The sequence below is a fragment of the Bombyx mandarina genome, chromosome 01 (genome assembly GCF_030267445.1).
Source record: "Bombyx mandarina strain Sakado chromosome 01, ASM3026744v2".
NCBI lineage: Eukaryota > Metazoa > Arthropoda > Insecta > Lepidoptera > Bombycidae > Bombyx > Bombyx mandarina.
In genome coordinates, this window is record NC_143208.1 from 16839305 (window position 1) to 16861772 (window position 22468).

The 22468-nt window shown below is 34.4% G+C and overlaps 1 protein-coding gene across 11 annotated transcripts in view; it reads right to left on the bottom strand.

The window, feature by feature from the left end:
• The window catches only part of LOC114252791 (basement membrane-specific heparan sulfate proteoglycan core protein), a 203121-nt gene that overhangs the window by 72545 nt on the left and 108108 nt on the right, over window positions 1-22468 (bottom strand). Inside the window, exon 2 of one of the 11 annotated variants that reach the window (XM_089731430.1) lies at window positions 11016-11130. The exons of the other annotated variants lie outside the window; for them this stretch is intronic. Within the exon in view, the coding sequence (XP_089587556.1) occupies window positions 11016-11097 (82 nt within the window). The 5' untranslated portion in view covers window positions 11098-11130. The remainder of the gene's footprint in view (window positions 1-11015; window positions 11131-22468) is intronic. 11 annotated transcript variants of the gene reach the window in all.

The window sequence follows — 22468 nt, forward strand, 5'->3', positions numbered from 1 at the left end:
GTGCGTGTATTTTTGTTGTTTTTATAGTCTCCTTCTAGACTATAATTGTTTAGTATAAAAAATCACTGCGCAAATGACACCTCCCTATCATCTACATAAGGAAGGCGTCCTTTCCTTTATTCCAAATTAGTTAATCGACTAGATGTAATAAAATAATATGTGATATAAGCTTCAACATCAAATGAATAGAATTCTTAGTTTCAGTGGTTACGGTCGAGTTTCGATCGTCGGGTGACCACTAGTCATAATTATATAGCAACAAGAACACAATCAAATCACCGTCGAAAAAACTATATATAATGAACTAAAGAGTGATTTATTTCGTAAAAGTATATTAATCGTTTAATTACAAAAGAATCGGGTTGAGCGTTTATAAGTGTTCTTGAGTCTCGGTCACGAGCAATTGATCTTTTGGCCACGGCCTATTCAATATTCATGAGGCCTTTGTGGGGCACCCCTGTTTGATACTTGGAAGGTTTTTTTTGAAAAGTCATATTTACAACGCACTTATATTAATTTTGAACATTAAAGCGAAGATTAGCAAATATAAATTTTTTGAAAATTTTGCGTTACGTTCGACGTTACTAATATCACTTAAATAAAAAAAAAACGGAAAATATTGTCTATTTTAATGAATGTAGCATTAAATAAAAATTACTATTTAATTACATCAAATTATATTAAAAAAACCCTTTATGGGTTCGCGTGTAATTTACGAGATTCGATTATTCATTTTGTTGCATAAATAATTTATAATCAACTGAAATAAACCGAAATGTAAATATAATTTAGTAAATCTATAAATATAATTATAACATATCATTTATTATAATATTTATTATATTATAATATACAAAATATAATTTAGTAAGTCTAATCACGAGCAGATGTTGTAACAAATTTAAAACAATAAATCTATTTGCGTTTTGAAATACATCAAGTGATCGGTGATCGATGTCTCAATGATCTATTCCTGAACGTTGACCTGTTTGCAATTAGAATTTGGTCCAACTCTCGTTGAAGTTTGTGTTACGCTGTCAAAGAAACTCACCATGCGCTCGACAGCTAACATCAGCTAACAACAATCTTGGTAACAAATCGTCCCTTTATAGGTGCAATAACTTCAAACATTAAAAATCACAGATACCGTCAGATTTTTTTAAAAACAATTCATCTGTAGTCCTTTTTCTCCAAAAACAATTTCATTGCTGGTAGATATCGCATTTTTCCTCATTGATCATAATTCGATTAAAAGTAGGAAATTAATTAAAATGACAGCATTACAAAGGAATGTCAATTGTAACTAAGATCGCATTCCCGTGTGACCACGAATGTATATGGCGATTTTTTAATAAAAACAATACGAACATACCATGCCATATGTCAGACATGTGAACGATAATCTATAATAAATCAAAATGCTTCGGCAAGCCGTGTGTCTTTCAGGACAGAGTTGAATCGTAAAGAGGTTACAATGTTTTTTTATATATCTAAAAAGAAACCCTTATGTATTAAATTTCTGGGTAGCTGTATCTTTTTAATGCTTTTAGAACAAATATGTTTATATAAATATCCACAATATACACTTCTTCTTCTTCTCAGTCGTATGCACTCTTGGCAGAGTGGTCGTGGTCATCACTTCGGTTGGTGGTGCGCTTCACCAGACGTCGCCATTCCTCGCGTACCGCGGCCCTTCTTGTGCACTCGTTAACGGGACCGTTTAGAGCTGCCTTTATTTGGTCGGTCCATCGTAACGGTGATCTGCCGCGCGGTCTTGTACCCTCTATCATGCCCTGCACCACAAGGCGCTCAACTGAGTCGTCACCTCGCCGCGACACATGCCCGAAGAAAGTGAGAATGCGACCCTGAACGATGGAGGATAGTCGCTGCTTGATGCCGAGTTCCTGTAGAATTGACTGATTCGTTCTGAACTCTGTCCACGATATTTGCAGCATTCTTCTCCAGCACCACATTTCGAGAGCATCTATCCTCTTTTTCTCACTTTCTCTCAATGTCCAGGTCTCAGCAGCATAAAGAAAAATGGGGAAGACCAGTGCTCTTACAAGTCTGATTTTAGTGGCTTTAGTGATATTTCGATTCCGCCATATTTTCTTCAGCCTGTCCATGGCTGACCTCGAAACAGCCATACGCCGCTTGACTTCATCAATAATACAATATACACATAGATGTAATAAAAATAAAGGTTGAATTATTGAAGGTGGAGAGTAAACATCACTGATTCCGGATCGTATACTTCAAGTGTACGGAATGATTGATTCAACATTAAAACGACCGAAAGGTACATTGTCCGTGGTATTAATCCAATTTAAAAATAAAAATCTAATCATGTAAACTAATCACAGCGGACTGTCGTGATTTGAATGCATTGATATTTCTCACTCGATGTTTGTACCGAAGGCGTTCAAGTATATAAGTACCTATATGAAACTGTAATGAGCTTATCGCCAGCAAAGCCATTCTCTCTACATTTAGATCATTTGAACTATTATAAAACCAAAGACACTGCAATTTGGCAAGATAAAGTATTAATATTATTCCAATAACGGAAACAAAACTAATTTAAATACGATTTCCATTCAATCATCTTGTATTGATTGTAAATCATAATTTAATTTTCATTACAGCGTATTAATTAATTTCATTTAATAATCCATCAGTTTTTTTTTTTATATAACTTGTAACACAATCAATCATAATTAATATTGTATTTTTGAATAATACAGCGTTAATTTTGATTGGTTTACGAAAAGACTGGAAATTTCAAATTTATCGGTGAATTAACGTAATGGGATGTGCAGTGAATTATTATAGTTGATTCAATTTATACCCAAGTAAATGATCAACGAATATAATCTATTGATACATTTATAAATAGAGCTTTTGTGGTACTGAAAAATTTCGTTTTGATTATCTTTAAAGAACGGCTGTATACGGAGTGTTACGAATGTGAGGTTTCGATTTTTACTCGAATAAGACTCATCATCATCATTATTCTGCCCTTCTCCCAGTCACCTGGGGTCGGCGCAACATGTTTTCTCCTTCCATACTCTTCTATCATATACAATTTCTTCGCTCACTCCCCTCTTACCCATATCCTCTTTCACACAATCCATCAATTTCTTCTTAGCTCTACCTCTTCCTCTATATCCTTCCACATTCATAGTTAACACTCTCTTACCAACCTCATTTTCATTTCGTCTCATCACATGTCCATACCATCCCAAACGCGCACTCCTCAGCTTCTCTGTCACAGGTGCCACTTTCAGACTTCCTTTAACATATTCATTCCGTATTCTATCCATTCTCGTTACTCCACACATCCATCGCAATATTCGCATCTCTGCTGCATGCAATCGCCTTTCGAATAAGACTGTCAACAAAAAAGCCAACGAAAAATCCACTACTTTTGTATAGTCACAGAAAATGATTTGATCGAAATCTTTTCACGAAATTAATTTACATTACATTACTAGTTTACATTACATTACTGGTTTCGAAACTTCATAAAATACGTTCATTTATAAGTGGTGCAAAGGAAGCCTGCACGAGTAAGTATGAAGATATTGCCGTACAGTTGAAGCTTCAACCGCTTGATTGGAAAGTTGTAGATCAGCAACGAAATTCACGTTTCAATGTCTATATTTATCGCTTACAAGTAAATAGAGCGCGAATCTGCTGAACCTTCACAAAATAAGCTGAACGATTAATAGCGATTTGAAGTCGTCGTGGCCCAAAGGATAAGAATATATCTATATATAATATATATATATATATATAATAGAATCGTATCTAGCGATGCACCGGTGTTCGAATTCCGCAGGCGGATACCAATTTTTCTAATGAAATACGTACTTAACAAATGTTCACGATTGACTTCCACGGTGAAGGAATAACATCGTGTAATAAAAATCAAACGCGCAAAATTATAATTTGCGTAATTACTGGTGGTAGGGCCTCTTGTGAGTACGTACGGGTAGGTACTACCGCCCTGCCTGTTTCTGCCGTGAAGCAGTAATGCGTTTCGGTTTGAAGGGTAGGGCAGCCGTTGTAACTATACCTTAGAACTTATATCTCAAGGTAGGTGGCGCATTTACGTAGCAGATGTCTATGAGCTCCAGTAACCAATTAACACCAGGTAGGCTGGTCCACCCACCTAAGCAATAAAAATAATTAGTATCTGTAATAGTCAACCACGTACTTATTATAATTTATATATTTATTCAAATACTCAAACTGCAACGAATACAAAAAAAAAACCACACAACTCGCTGTTCTTAAATAAAAACTACATATGATTCAGTTAGATTCTCAGCGTGGAGAAATTAAAAACATAAACAGATTCTGTTTTCATTACATCCCCAGGAAGTAACGTTCGCAGAAGGTTTAAAGTTTATTTTATTTTTAAATAAATCACATTATGTACAAAATGTTTTTACGAGTAATCGGATTAAATGCTCCATTCGCTAATGTCGTTATCATCGGTTAAAAGCTATAAAGATACCAGTCTAGTCACTGAATAAAATTAATTTTATGCTCTACATCGTTTTTTCTGTTTGTCAATGCGTTATATCGTTAATACTCGTATAATCGAAAATGACACCTTATTACATACATTTTTTTTTTTCATATATCAGTTCTACAATAAGACAATCATTAATACTTAATTCAAGCTATCTTGAAAAAGTTTTTTTTTATAATTTTTCAAGTAATTTTACTTTGCTATTTGCTTTATTTTGCAATATTATGCAACTTTACGCACGATATTATTGCCATTTTTATGCAAAAAAAGAAGCCACTGAACTATATTTTTTTGTTAACTTTGTTATTTGATTAAATTAAGAATGTATGCCGTAGTGGAATAGACCAACGTATATCCACAATATTACTAAAAAAACGAATATTTAACCTATTATACATTCCGGTTTAAATTAGAAAAACGAAATTTTTTTTTTTTTTGTGTAAATCTCCCCTATCGAACATGACTCAAGAATTCACACATTCACAGAGCACATTCTAAAGACCTCTAATTGATTTTAATGATCATTTACATAAGGCTATCTAAGCACATTTTACTACATAGAGGGTTTATTATCGATTCGGCTACTGTATTAAGTGTTCGGGTTTGAAGGCGTGTTTAATCATATCGCACTGTGAATTTCATTTCAACACGGATTAACATTTCTGGAATGGGTTCCAAAGAGATATTTTATTAATTTAATCAAAGTCTAAATACAACAAAAGCATTTATGTAGCATATTTGTTGAATCTCCTTGATGTTACGGAACCAAAATATGGATGCAAAATTGAATTTTTATATCGACATATCGCCCACAAACCGAAGCACACGGGAAGATGATAATATGTATCCTTGCGTGGATTTATTTTAACCTCACAATTGACAACTACTTTTACCGCTCAATCTGACAATTATACTGACATTGAAAACCGGAAATACTATAAATGATCTATACTAATATATAAATCTACAGTGGTTTTTACGGATGTTCTGTTATAACTACTGAACTATGCATCCGATTAACTTGAACCTTGATATCCATGTAGAAAATACATGTACTTAATGGATAAGCTAATATTTATATGAGTGTTGGACTCCCTAATAATAATGACAATAAATAATAATGTAAATTTTAAAGGCCCAGCGAAGGGGGCGAGTACGGCTAGTATAATATAATACTATTATAATATAATATGCTCAAAACTAAAATGAAACTTCTTTTATTGGCTTATATACAGTCGAGGACATGGCTCACCTAGTATGAAGTGATCAACGGTATCCATAAACATCAGAACATGATGTCGAAATATAACGCCAGTCCCACCCTTCACATCGTGATTCAATGCATCCTCGCTTTGCAGTAAAAATTGGTATTAGTGGAGTCTACCCATAGAGGTTTACAATATGACATTAACATTTTGATGGGTATGTTTTTACTACATGACTTTTTTGATTTCGCTTCGCAGCTATCCATTATGCTTTGAAGATTTGGCACTTCGATTATTCTACACACTTTCCCGGAAACTGAGCTAAAATACTCTACATACAATAGGCGTCTTACCTGCATTACCTACAAGTAAGGTAAACGCTATATTATCATAGCTCAATATGCGCTCCGTAAATAAAGGAAAGGTCAGTCACAAGACTCGGAACCTTATGCAAGTGATCGCCAATCCAAGGACCCGTTTCGCTAGGGAATAAACATCCATCTAATTTCGTAATGAATGTGCACTGCAAATTCTAATTAGTTTCAATATTTTTGAACAGAAACTGTCTTCTTGCAAATCAATTGTAACGTTCTTAGTAAACTTTCGATGATGCAGTCTAAATGGAGTTCGTGGATTTTATTTATTCATTTTCAAATCATCTGGATGATTCTCTTTACTCTAAATTATAGGATTACAATTGATTAAAATGTTTTTGGAGTTTACTCCTTTAGAATCGATTTACATATATAGGCCCGGGGTATGAAAATTATGGGGACCAAAATCGTACTAGCATGTCACACGAAATGCGTTATGCGCATTTCGTGTGACATGCTAGTACATGCGCCGGCAGTCCGCCACAAAGCCTCGTACTGATCGCGCGTTTCTCTCATTATTGTATTTTCATATATTTGTTAGTCGTTTGTTTTGTGTCTCGTTAATTTGTTAATAATCTGTAGTGTATCGTGTTGTCGTAATATAGAACTATTTCTCGTATTGTTTCGTTTAATTTTTTATATCCAGTAAACTCCAGTCGTGCGTCGGAGCGGACACACACACTTTTTTTTTTTTTTTTTTAATTTTTCGTTCGTTGTCTATTAGATTATCGATCACATCGGTCTCTAGAATTTAATGGATTACCTAAATGCGTTGAAGCACTCGCATCAAATTACAAAACACCTTTTCATTTAGTCGAAATATTAAAAATAAATTTTGACTCATCATAACACAAACAAAACGCAGTTAGTTGCTCCATTTCGTAAACTGGTTTTACGATCGAATATTGAAGTCGACCTATATTATTAGACCATTCTCTGGGAACTAGTAAAGTATGGATATTAAAACGAAACAAGAAACATCCTACGACGGAAACTACACTGGCCAGGTTAACTGTCTCGGTAAAATACAGTATGGATCCAGTACGCTTGACACTGCTAGAACGTATTGCATTATCCTACCTACTTCTGCTGTGGGCAGGATACCTATTATGCCATACTGTAAAATTGTACCTTGTGGTCGTGTCTTAAAGCGGCTGGGGGTTCACATCGTGATTTGTATGGAATCCAATAAAAACATAGTACTTCTGGGCGCTGATCTGATCTATCCATATCTATTTTTACATTCAGACATTTTAAATACATTACGAAGTATAATATGGCATAAGAAGAAAATACATTTTGTACCAAAACTAGATTTACTAAATAAATTCTTTTTATATCGATATGTTCTAAAAAAAGTGTATTCTTGATTTCGTCCGAGCTTAAATCCACAATTGATATTATTAGTGGGCGTTTCATAGTTCAAATAATACTAAAATTATTCGTTACATTATTATGAGTCTAAAAGAAAATATAAATATCAATCACGCTGAGCGTCTTCTAAGTCCGTTTCTGTATGAAAATAGACACACGAGTCGGTTGGCGTACAAATTGAATTATATTATAGAAAGATCTGGAATAACAATACGTTTATCAATTGATTTATTTTCAGAAATCAATTTCGATTGGTCATCGACCTTCGAAGATGTGAGATTCCATTTTTAAAATGTAAACTCATTGTCTTTACTTTAAAATGAAATAAATACCTATTAATTCATTGTTATTTTCATGCTAAAATCAAGATCAATAAAGTTTATATTAGCACTCTCTTATAAGTTCAACTAGGTGGTCTAATAGAAATCACTTTTAGCCACAATTTTTTATTGGTATGATAGAATTTCTGACTTTACAGTTTGACATTTTAATATTTTGCTATGCTATCATATACTTTTCTATAAACAGTAGTTATAGACATTTACGTTTCATTCTACGCAGAACGATTTTTTTTTGTTTATTGCGCTTGTAGGAAGACGAGTGCATACGACCCCTCTTATGGTGAGTGATTACCGTCGCCCATGGACTTCAGCCATGTCAGGGGCAGGGCCTTACCTACCCAATTTTATTTATTTATTTTTGAAGTTATACTTCTTTAGGCTCGTTATGAGAAATTGATGAGAGTGAAATTTTACGATGCGCGCGCACCGTGACACAAAATTAACAGAAATGAAGTTGCCCACTAAATCGCTCATTACAATACGACCGACGTAACTTGGCGAGTCTGAATATAGCCGCAGGTGAACTTTCGCGCATGTACACTCGTAAAAAAAGTGTTATTAGCATTAATTTTTTAACGTTAAATATTTATTATGAATTATTTAATTTAATATTTAAAACAAAAAAGAATTAATAACAATAAAGTATAACTTCTTACGCGCGTACTTAAGTACACGCACCCTTTTTGGAGTTTACTCCTTTAGAATCGATTTACATATATAGGCCCGGGGTATGAAAATTATGGGGACCAAAATCGTACTAGCATGTCACACGAAATGCGCATAACGCATTTCGTGTGACATGCTAGTACATGCGCCGGCAGTCCGCCACAAAGCCTCGTACTGATCGCGCGTTTCTCTCATTATTGTATTTTCATATATTTGTTAGTCGTTTGTTTTGTGTCTCGTTAATTTGTTAATAATCTGTAGTGTATCGTGTTGTCGTAATATAGAACTATTTCTCGTATTGTTTCGTTTAATTTTTTATATCCAGTAAACTCCAGTCGTGCGTCGGAGCGGACACACACACTTTTTTTTTTATTGCTTAGATGAGTGAACGAGCTTACAGCCCTCTTGGTTTTAAGTGGTTACCGGAGCCCATAGATATCTACGACGTAAATGCGCCACCCACCTTGAGATATCAGTTCTAAGGTCTCAGTATAGTTACAAAATAAGTTTCTTGAGATCTGGATGTTTGTTTGTCAAACAAACACCTAAGTCGCCCGTGACTATGAAAACTGCAAAGTATTAGTAGCGTCTGAAATAATATATGTAGTAACAATAAAAACTCTAGATACACTACTACGCAAACTACAAGAAAAATAGTTCTAAGACTCGCGAAAATCGAAGAAAATACTATACTAATTTATACTCTGCTCTTACAAATGTCTGTACATCTTCGTAATGTATTCATTGATGTGGCCGCAGAGGGCGGGGCACAATCAGCCGTTTTGTGACCCATTCTCCGTCTCTAGTCGCAAAACACAATAATTGAGCCGTTAGAAACGGCGGAATGTTCACAAATTGTTCAGGACCGTGGGCGTGGCTGACACTTGTTAAATTAATATTTTTATGGCCGAAACGGATTGGTATCCGAATGTATCCAACCAAAGTAAGTATGTATTAAGCGGATCGAAGAAAATAAGCGTCCTAAAACGGCTCTCCTGTCCCTCCTATTATACTTCAATAACAATTAAAGTAAACTAATAAATGCTTATTTACTTTTTTACTGGTGGTAGGACCTCTTGCGAGTCCGCACGGGTAGGTACCACCGCCCCGCCTATTTCTGCCGTGAAGCAACAATGCGTTTCGGTTTGAAGGGTGGGGCAGCCGTTGTAACTATACTGAGATCTTAGAACTTATATCTCAAGGTGTGTGGCGCATTTACGCTGTAGATGTCTATGGGCTCCAGTAACCACTTAACACCAGGTGGGCTGTGAGCTCGTCCACACATCTAAGCAATAAAAAAAAAATGTGCTATCGAATCAGCCATCTGTTCGAGTGATCGCGTATTCGTTGTGTAAACATTTCACGTATAAACAGTACAAGTATACTATGATCAGCATTAACATGACTTATCATCTCAATACATACACGCATTGGTAACGCTAAGGCATTTTGTGAGCCTGCACAGAACGGCTCTAGGGTTGTGTCTATTCTGGCTGGAAGCAATCGAGTCATAATGGCTTGAAGTCGTGAGGCTTGAATAGTGGTCGTTTTATTGAGACGTTGGATCTCAAGTATCGCGGTGATTATAATTTCTGTAACTCTCCACTAACCACATTTATTTTTATTTTATTTTTTATTGATTTGATGGGTAGACGAGCTCAAAGCCCACCTGGTGTTAACTGATCACTGGAGTCCATAGACATCCACAACGTAAATGCGCCACCTACCTTGAGATATAGTTCTCAGGTCTCAGTATAGTTGCAGCGGCTACCCCATCCTTCAAACCGAAACGCATTGTTGCTTTACGGTAGAAATAGGCGGGGTGGTGGTACCTACCCGTGCGGACTCATAAGAGGTCCTACCACCAAAGTAAAAAAGTATCACATTAGGCTTGTGAGCTGATCGTCTGCCCATTAAGAGAAATCAAAACTGAGTGGATATTCTCACATTAAAGCAGCTCCACATTTCGTATAGATAGGACTGATCATCGATTGGATCCTTATTAATTCTTCGTTTAAAAACATCCAAAAATATATTAATCTATTGTTTAAGACGTGAACGTAATGTTTTTAATTGTTAATTTTAATACTAGAATATGACTAGAATTTTAAAACTGTCCAACAAAAACGTAACTAAAATCCAGATTAGCTAAAACTTCTACTTTTTTTAGTCCGCCCGAACGCTCACAAATGTTTTATTTGGCAGTTTAAAAAAAAAAACACATAACGCAGTTACAACGGCGGCCAGCACTAAATGGTTCAGTGATGGACATTCCAATTTGACTACGTGGACATTCCTTTTTTTTTTTTCAAAAATAAACCACCAAACGTCAGTTTTCACAATCAAACCGTTTATCGAATACACATCTGCATAAACAACAACAGAAAATGTTGTAAGGCTTACTAAGAACATACTTAGTTTTGATAGGAGTTTCGTTACGGAATCCCTGAAATAAATAGCAGAAAACATTCTATTGTCATTGAAATAAGTCGATACAGCTCAGAAATGTACTTACGTATTATGCGGAGCTGGGAGCGCGCAAGTACACAGCCAGCAAGCAAGATTAGGGACACCCACGCCCCTCTGTGACATATCATTTTAGCAGATGCTTGTATGTATCATTTATCCTTCTGCAATGTGACGTGCCGCGGTTGACAGAATATTTAAAAACATATCCACGATTTAACGTATCTGTTCTAAATCTCCACACAGAAAAGCTCGGTTAAAGATTGAATGATAGTCGACATCAAATTGGCAGTTACGATTTACGTTTGTAAAACATTAATCGGATAGTTGGTATCGAAAACTTTTTATTAACGCATTTCTCAACGCTTTTGTTTTTCTTAAATATACTTAGGTGCAGATAAAGCAACGATTTTTCCAACAATGACAGACCAATAAAGTTTTTCTCTAGTTCGTTTGCGCGTGAGCTTTTCTTATTTGTTAATTGCTTGTGTTGTGTTAAAAGCTTGTTAATTTACTTATTCATTAATAATAAATTTTATTTAACTTTGTTGTGATAATGATAGCATGTTGACGTAAATAATACATTTATAATGTTGACAGCTGTCATTAGTTTATTCAACTCTCTACTTTTATAGTTCGTTCGCGTGTGCTAAAGAGAGATTTTGTCTAGTTATGAATTATAGTTACTACATTCAAGGTATCTTTCAGATTTGGTTTTTAAAAAAAAAGAATTAAACAAAATAAACATAATATGTATATGAAATACATTGACATGTTTTTTTTAAATACACGTACTTATACAAATTATGAAAGTATAAGGGATTTTAGTAAGAAAATTAACAATGCTTATAGAATATATCATAACGAATAAATCATTTTAACCGAACCTCATGACGAAGCTATTTGTAATTATACTATGTAATTTTTTTACATTTAGTTATTCGATTATCAATACAATATTTTACAATAAATTGACGTCTGACGAAATATACCTTACCTAATTTGGTACTCACGTGAAAATTGCTAAAATAGTAATCTAAATACAATAAAAGGTTTTTTTAATCATGATGATCCTGATCATTGTACTTGTGCTACATATCCCAATTAATCACACTTTTTGATATTGCAAAGTCAGATAGGTACAGATTAAGTTATAAAAATGCACCAAAAATAAGTCTAAATGTTTGTTTATTCCAATATTTGCATATTGAAACTTTTAAATTTATAATGCTAACATTTAAATTAGCTATAAAACATAAGGCGGACACTATGTCAACAAGTAAAAAGACAACTATTTCCCAATGGGCAGCCTCATTCCACAGTAAAGATTTCAATCGGAACTTCATAAGAAACTGCTAGTAAATCATTTGTGTCTTTTATTACAAAACGTAGGTTTATCGAGTGACAAGCTATAGAATTTCTCGTCGAGCCGTGGTATCTATTTACATCGTAAAGTTATAAAGTGATTTATTTGTCATCAAATATATAGGAACTTGAAATATGATTAATCTTGTTGGAGCTCTAATCTTCATCATATTGGAGCCAAAGAATTATCTGAGAGAAGGCGTAAATATAGGTCCGGCATATTCGAGGTGGATGTTTCGGCAAATGGGTTTCATTTTCTTATTAATTTTCTTTAATAGATCGAATAAATTAAAATACGTTTGTGTTTTTCATAAAGAGTGTAATAATTGGAATAAATGAAAACAATGACAGACATAAGTGACACAATGACATTAGTCATACATAAAAAATATAAAATTATTTATTGAGGTTTATTTATGGTTTATCGCGCGAACATACCCCAATACACGGAGCTTAATTAAGATTATATTTACAATTCAAAAATCATACAAATTTCGTTCTTCATCAAGAGTTATTCAGCTTCACTTTTCGCATTTGATCTGCCTATTGTTTTTTTTAAGGCCGAGAACGGATCAAGTCCTATTAATTAGCCGCTATTTTGACCATAGAAACTATTGCTGTTATACCCAGGTATCCCATGCATCTGCGGTGTTAGGATTCTCGTATAAAATTCTTACCCAACGGAACGGTGTGTGGGCACACTGGTTTGAATTCTAGCCATTCTAAATTAATCAAGATTTCGTTTAATCACTTCCAAAATCCACTATAAATAGTAAAAATATTTGGTACTCAATATTGATTTGTATTATTGTACGCTATATATCTAAATTATGTACATATATAAATATGAATACCAAACAGTATTCAGATATCCGTTTGATTTTAAACCTGTTTCCTTATTCGAATAGTTTATTGAAACGTTCAGTTTTGATTTTTTTAATTAGACTATAAAACTTTCAGTCATGTGTACATTATCTCCGCAAGCCGGAAGCTGGCGAATTACGAATGTGTAATTTCTACAGGAAATGTATGCATCAATATGTAATTTGGATACAATAAGCTCAGTATATTGTGTGCAACAGCTTAATATACGAGACATTTAAATAGTGTATTATCTTAACTGACGTAAATTCTTAGTAGTCGCCAATTATTACTCAGTGCAACAAACAGTAGTGACTGTATAAAAGATGACGTCATTATGTACATTTATTGTTTTATGATTTCTTAAGTAACAGTACAAAAATATGGACATAATATCTATCGACTACAAAAAAAACTAAGTTAAATTGTCTTTGAATCTTTTATATTTCTTCATTAAAGGGTTGATTTTTTATCATTGAAACTTTTGAGAACATTGCAAATTCTAATAAGTTTCAGTTTTTTCATTGTCATAATTTAAAGGATTTTTAAGTGGTTTATCTAAAAATAATATTACGGCGAACCCATAGACTATTGTTTTTATATTTATAAACATAGAAATAAATAGTTTAATTTGTTTTAATTATAGCATTCAAACTTTAAAATTCAGTATTCATTGGCATTTCCAGTTGGTTGATTTTAACCTTGTAATTACATCATAAAAATATTCCGGAAAAACAAGGTGTCATGAATACAAAGCGATAACAATGACGTCAGATTTTCAAGGCTGATAAAAGAATTACCAGTTATCTGATAAAATACCTCGCAATGACCCACTAAGCACAGATTTGATGAGACAGAAAATTGGCGATTATATTACATAGTTTATCTTCAACTGTGACTACTCGCAGAACATTCTAGAGCATTTACTTATAACAATGAATTTAAATATTTAAAAATAGTTCTGAATTATCATCGATTACTCGCGTTGAAAAACGAAGCGTGCTTTCTTACTTTCAATTTCTGAGAGTACTAAAATTTCAAAAAAAGTATCACGTTCAACTTCGTTCACAAAGAAAATGTCATTCGTCTCGTCTTTCTTTTAGCATCGGTTGTCAGTTTAATGCGGAAATAAATCGTCCGAAATCACGAGATGCACGCGACTCAAACTTAAAAGGGGATCAGTGGAACAAAAAGCTGAAACTATAATTTGTTTATTAGCGAAAAGGTTGGCAGTTACTCCGCCACAGGTTGTTTTCCGAATTGTCTGAAGTTTCTGATTAAATCCGTGACTGTCGTGTCACGAGTCGTTGACCTCAATGGCACGATTGATCAAACTTGGTCGATGTAATCGAACGACATTAAATTAGTCTTCAAATTTACTTTAAAACAACTATATTCATGTCAGTACTAAAAGTCATACGATGGGTGATGTCCCCGACATACTATGAAAGCTTTTCACAGCCATGAAAATAAATTACACTGACCAACTACACGGAAATCGCATTTCTACCAATATAGCCGCTTTTAATCTATGACGGACAGTGGATTTTTGGTTCTCACTCTTAAATATTTAGATGTGAACAGAGAAACGAACTAAAAGGCCTTCGAACATGTCACAAAATTGTTAGGCCGCCATTTGTATCATTTACGAACTGACTCAAGTTTTGGTTGAGGTGATATCGAAAGGACCACATCATTACGTAAAATTGGCCATCAATTTACTCTAAAACTGTAATGAGCTGAAAAATTTAAAGGATTAAGTACGTAATGAATACGTCATACAATTTGCTCCAAGTTAAAACTGCAAGTACAAGAGCAGCAGCTGCTGCTTACAATCGTTTTTATAATATATTTCTCAGGAGTTATATTTTTGTTATTCTGAAACAGAACTCCACGCAGCCCGGTAACAAAGTATATTTTAAACAACACATAAGTGCATGCAAAGTTAAAACACGTTTTAGAATATATATATTTTTTTCGAGAAACCTTCGTTGTTTCAAAATAAAAAAATGTCGTTATTAATTCGATATGTGGTAAAAAAAAATTTAAACTGAATTCATTTGCATTTTCTTCAAATATCTTTTATTTATTTTTACAACTGCATTTAGTTGGGATTTTCTGCGACATTAGGCATCAAAATTGAATCATTGTTTTCTGACGGCGCACAAAAGCTATGTTCTTCAAGACGCAAAAGTGAAAGAGTACTCCCTCAAAAAGTGTGTCATTCCTTTTTACCCTCATGTGCGGAGTCTTCCCGTAATTACTGAAACGTAGAATAGGCCTTTGGAAAACGCGCAGTTGTCTCACTCCACTAAAAAATAATGGACGCTAAGATTTGGATATCTAAGCTTTCAACCATTCGAAATGTTTCTAAACTAAAATGTTCTCAAAATATTTACTAGTTGAATTTTCTTGAATTAAGCTAGCAACAAAATAACCTACATCTTCATTGAAAACAACACTTAAAACGTTACAAAAATCGGTGGCTTGAATACTAAAATCGGTGTCAATACATCAATAGAAGACGTAAACGTAAGCAATCGACGTCAAAATATAATCAAATAGATTGCTGAAAACTAAACTGAACGAAAATATGCTTTGTGCTAATGATTGTAACATCGATAATCGTATGTTAAAGAAAACATCGTGTCATTCATGTGAATCGACAGTGTTATGGGCGGCTATTTTAATTACATGACGCTACGGTTATCGGCAAATAGTCGGCAACTACCAAAGCACTGCTTTGAATCCGTGCTACCATCAACTATGAAAGCTCGATAATCGTTATAGTTTTATGTATTTTACGTGTTTACCTCTGATTTTAAATATTAAATATGAATTCCAGTTTGCTTGTTGCTTTAGATTTTATGAGTGGTTTTTTTTTAGATATCTTCACCAAGGCACCGCCCGTTCCCGACGTGAAAGTGTTGTACTGGTTGGAAGAAAGGAACGGCGGTTAAACTATACAATTAACATTTTCTTTTGGGGTGAGTTACAGAATTCAAGCCGCGATGTCTTAACATCGGCTGTACCAAGAAATAGCCGATTCAGTCCGAGATTTTTCTTTAATTTTATAAAAAGATAGTATATAATAGAAAACAAAGATAAATAACTAAGATTTATTTAATCTACTAAACTTCGATGCGATGTTTCAGAAATTAAATTAACGACTTATAATTCAGAAACAGTACCGCATTACGGATATTCAGCGGTTTTTGTGAAGCGTTCATTGCGGGACACTTATTTAGGAACTGATATTAATATTACTGGGGACACGAATTGCGTGCTCGCTTCCTATCAGTTTTATAAGCGCCAATTGATAAACGCGAGCGGATTCAAAAATTACTCTGATTTAATTGAATGTAACAAAAATCGTGTAACTGTTGGAATAACGACTAAGGAGCTTAAGTTTTCCCGCGGATAATAACCTATATTGACAAGAAAAATAATATACCAAATAAGGCAACAGAAACGTCCCTTATTTTTGTTTTCCGGTACCTAATCGTTGGTAGCTTAATGAGCTATACCAGCTAAGCCAAGTTTGGTACTTGGTAGAAACTGAATTTGGGAAGACAGTTTTAGTACCACCGTAATTTAAGGACTACTTCACTTAGTAGCCGTCGTGGCGTGAAGGATAAGACAAGACAAGATAAAAACGTGCTCGAATTCCGCAGACAAGTATCAATGTTTTAATGAAATACGTAATTAATGAATGCTTACGATTGAATAAAAATCAAACCCGCGAAAATTATGATTTGCGTAATTACCGGTGGTAGGACGTCTTGTGAGTCCGCACGGGTAGGTAACACCAGGTGGTTACAACTCACATATATAATTAAGACATTAATCTCTATGAGCTGCGTTAACAATTTTAGAACTGAAATGAGACTTGCTATGAAATACAAATTGATTTCAAAGTTTGAGTACATACTTGTTAATTTGGTCGTGATTGGTTTGGTGGTCAAATCAATCACCAAATCAATTTAGGAACCCTAAATATGGGTCTTTTTAATGTACCGAACTTCATGACGCTTTTCAAATGGCTTGGAGCTGAATATACTACATACATACATAACAGGCAAGTTATGCGGAAGAAGACAAAGAAACAGAAGTCCAGTACGCTGGTCGGACCTGATACGCTCCACTCTCAACACCTCAGTCCACCTTGCTGTCCACACAGCCGAGGATAGATAGGAGTAGGGCAAGGCAATCCAGGAGAAAGTTATTAGAGGAGGCCTCAACATTGAGTGTTATCGACACAAGGAGTACATTACTGCGACACACTGTTTTTATGATGTCACCTTAAGTGCGTGTTGAATACGCAGCTAGAAAGTTAGCGCATGTGACCTGTAAAATCATTGCAGTAATAGAACGGAAATTCATCATTGAGAATTTCATATAAAAAAATAAGAATATTATGTTATAGAATATTTTTAATAGTCTCCGCGGCTTATAACTTGCACCGCATAAAGGATAATAGTTAAGCAGTTATTCTTTATGCAAATCAGACAGACAGCCACACGACATCGCTGTCTTCTTTTGACTTATTTTCTATAACAACTGCAACTAAGACTAATTTTATGACGATTCATTATGTAACCAATTCTTTTGTGTATCCAGAATAAAAAATACACGAAAGTAAAGAAAATTTAAAGAATCGTGAGTTTTGTTAGATACTTTTGACATTTTAGGAAATTTTGTGATGGTTTTTATTTACTATTGCTAATTCAGAATCTCTAAATCTAAATATGTATATACATATATATATATATATAGCCACAGTATGACAAAAATATGAATATAATATGAAATAACAAACGAATTTCACTGGTGGTAGGACCTCTTGTGAGTCCGCACGGGTAGGTACCACCACCCCGCCTATTTCTGCCGTGAAGCAGTAATGCGTTTCGGTTTGAAGGGTGGGGTAGCCGTTGTAACTATACTGAGACCTTAGAACTTATATCTCAAGGTGGGTGGCGCATTTACGTTGTAGATGTCTATGGGCTCCAGTAACCACTTAACACCAGGTGGGCTGTGAGCTCGTCCACCCATCTAAGCAATAAAAAATAAAAAAAGAACCTATTGGTTTTGAACAAAATCCGACTTTAAAACACCATTCGAACGTTTCTCTATTACAACTGTTTTTATAAGTACACGTAGAAAAACTAAAGACAATCGTCGGCACAAAGTCACCCTCTCTTTAATTCAAATCAGTTGAAAGGCGCGTCTCGGCTCTTCACAAAGGAACTTAAAGCGAGCGATATTGAGAATATACACAAAGTTCGAAACGGATCCGAGGCACTCAGGTACCCTTTTGTTTTGTCATTTGAGTTAGCACAGCACTAATAAACTTCATCGGTAGCTTAAGTAAGTTCGTCGAGCTTACAAATGTCTACGTTAAGTTTTTCCAGGCGTTGATCTTAATTAAATTTAGAGCTGTGTGACCGCAATTGTTCCTGAACGTAAATTCTTGTGCCAACCAATCTCGGACAAAGCTCCCTTTAGAGAGATTATTGACGTATGATGTAATGGAGATGAGATCGATGCTATCAAGAGCGATCCACTTGTAGCTTCTGTGATTCAATCGCATGCTTTACATGATTAAAACTAGTGTTACGGTTCGATCTCTTTTCTCTTTCGGTTTTTTATAATAATCGACTAACCTCGTTAGCACAATTTTCAAATGTCGACGAATATCCCCAATCCTCATTGATGGAAAATGTAAAGTATTCGAATAGGAAATAATATAATGACAGTTAAATAACGTAAAATTAAACCGTAAATGTTCAATCAAAACATTAAAATTTACATTTCTGTGATTAAGTCATTTTTTTTAATCGAATATATTATTAACTAGCGGCCCGCTCCAGCTTCGCTTCGGTAGTAGCGCACATGATGTAAAGAATTTTAGGTAATTTTTTTACACATTGGGTTACGTTATTGGAGTTTCAGTAAGGCCCCTAATTTTTTTGAAAATATCATAAATACAGCCTATGTCACCCGCGGATAGTATAACTTGCTAACAGTGAAAGATTTTTTTAAATCGGTTCAGTAGTTTCGGAGCTAATTCAATACAAACAAACAATCGAACCTTTCCTCTTTATAATATTAGTATAGATTTTAGACTGAGTGACTGTTAGCTTATTAGGTATTTTTAAAAAGGACGTTAACGTAACAAGTAACTACAGTATTAGGTACTAGTCTATCTGAGCTACTAATCAATAGACACGGGTGACCAGCGCATAACATCAACTACTAATGCTCCCACTGATTAGCCTACTTCCACTTTCCTAGTATCCATCGGTAATTGTAACAACAGCTGTATTCTCCGCTTTTTTTTTACCCCGTCGTATCTACTGTCCCCCCACTGACACGGGCTGGTACCACCGCTCTGCTTATTTCAATCAAGTGTTTCAGCATTGAAGGGCGGAATAGTCATTATTCCGAAGCAACTACATCATAATAAATTTCCAGAATAAAAAAGAAATTAGGAAAATTTGCCGTTGTTTAATCCGTCACAATTCGCATTTCAGGATTAAATTAATTGTTAATACCTGAGTTTATCTAATGCAATTTCTTTGACTTTTTAACTTGTAAACTCAGTTTATTTATTATGGATACACATAGTTTTTTTTTTGTGATATAAGTTACTTTTTAAGTGAACCTCGTAATATTGTCTATAGGCTTCGATATTGAATGAGCCTTGAGGTTATTTAATGAAATATGTAGCTTAAAAACTAGAGAACACGCAAACGGAAAAATAAGTAAGTAAATCATTTTTACTGCCGCTGTTCTGGTCAGAACCAAAGTAACAAAATGATTGTATTGTCATCGGTCCTTGATACTTGTCCAAATTTTATCGTGCACTAAATATATCGAGATAGGCCAAACTAATAAGCCGTGTAGAATAGAATAAGATTACACAGATTACAAAAACATCCAATAACACTTTAGACGTTCCACGGGAAAATAGATCAGAATGACTCATCGTTTGTATAATGAATACAATTTTTATGATTACGAAAACAGTTCTGCATTTAGTTGGGCAACATCCGTACAGATGTGTATGTAATTATTAAGGTTTATATCAACAGCCCACGCTTTCCAGCCACCGTTACAATGATCCGCATACCGTGCGAGTAACTGGTTTGATTTTAGCCACAGCTTCATTTTCTATGCAATCTTCTTCGTGAAGAACTTATAGCGAATAATGAAAGATGAGCGGGCGGCACACAAGAACAAGCAATGAGAGAGACGTCGACGGTAGCAAATGCAGAACTATTATTTCTCTGCCTACTGTGAGTTAGTCTTTTCGGGTATCATACATTTCATAAACTGTATAATTTACCATATTTGTTGCGTCTTAGATCGGGGTTGAAAATTAAAAGTGTTTTTTAAAGTGCATATTAAGCTGTGGTGATGTGGATTGGTACCAGAGCATGAGCTAAGTGGCAATTGTGTCTCTATAACAACCGGCATGAGCGGTAATGTCGCACCAGAAATAGGCATAGTGGTGTATTGCTTCGCAACATGCTGAAAAAGGACTTCATTGTTTTTTTAGCCCATAAATTTATTAAACTTAATTTTGGACAATGACTACCGCACAAATAAGTCAGAACTTTAAAAATGTCTTTATTTAAGCAAAATAGCTGCAGAGCCGTGTTTAAAAAAGTTTGAATAAAAAACTTGAAATACTTAATTTCTCTAGTTTGCTGGTTAACGTTGGTTAGCCGAAAATAAACTAAGCATTTGAACCGGCCACAAGAACATTTAGTTTGCCCGAAATTAGTGAAAAGGTAAGCACAGGCTTAATCATATGTCATCGAAACTTTTTGCGTTAACAGTGCAAAGCACAAAATTTTTCTAATTTATTTTTAACTTATTTTTACTGCGTCTATCTATGACGAAGGCTTAATTTTTTTCATGTAGATTGAATGTTTTTAATTGCGGTAGGCAGCGGCTTGCCTCTGCCTCTCGCATTACTGAACTCCATGGGCGACGGTAACCACTCACCATCAGGTGGGCCGTGTGCTCGTATGCCTACAAGGGCAATTATTATTTTTTTCCACAGAATAGGCAAACTAGCTTTTTGCTCTCGCAACATTTACAGTTGTTTGTTCAAAGAAATTGACATAGCTACATAAAATAACAAATTATCTTGCTGGCGCATTTACGTTGTACGGTCTATGGGCTCCAGTAACCACTTAACACCAGGTGGGCTGTGAGCTCGTCCACCCATTTAAGCAATAAAAAAAAGGAAATTACTCTAATCACTCGGGCACTGTTTCTCCCTAATCCCCATCACGAGTGTATGTTTAAACAAATGTATCCGCGAAAAACCATTTTAATTTAGAGTGTATCTCATAATTTTGTAAGCTTAGAATGAAAGAGTGCGTCGTTAAAAAAATTTAAATGGTAATAATACATTATTAGACGCTTACTTTATTATTGAAAATGATAAGAACCTTGTTGCTATGAAAGATTAAGTTTCACTATTCACATAAATTTTTAATAATATATTAATAACCATAAATAGGCAGTAATAGTACTATGAGTGGTGCAGTAACAATGAGGTCTGTAAGACGATTAATTAGCGAGCTTAAAATGGTACGTAGTAGGTGGGGTTAAATTAATTCGATTTTCATTCAACAAGTCTGTACTGTTGAATCATAAAATAAATTATTTGTTAAATATATAATGAGTTCATGAATTTTTATTAAGCATCTTTACTATAAGTAAATAAAAAAACTTCAAATATTTTATTATTGTTCGAATTTGTAGTTCGTAGTTTTTTTTTTTTTTGTTCCATTAAAAACTACATCGTCGAACTAAAATTGTACGTAATTCTAAAACAAAATGATGTTTTCGTTTTGAAGCAAGTTGTAGATGTGTACACAAAACTTAAAACAAAGAAAAGTTACAACGTACAGTCCGCAGAAGCCTTGGCATGCACTAGAGGGGACTTGTCTTGAACCTAAATATACCGGTGGCTTTTATTCGAAACGCGAGAACATTACATCACGAGCACAATCTTCAACGAAAAATGACGAGCTTCGACAAATATCCCAATTCACGACAACCAATTTTAATTCTTAAGTTCACACATTTATCAGGTTACAAGGTCTATATTACCATATCAATTGGGACGATAAGATTATTTATACAATGCTAAATGACCTGCAAACTTGTTTATCTGACATTATAGGCCGTAGGGCTCCCGATAATAATGTATGTCACAGTTTTAAATAAATAAATGACGTCATTGGAACACGTTTA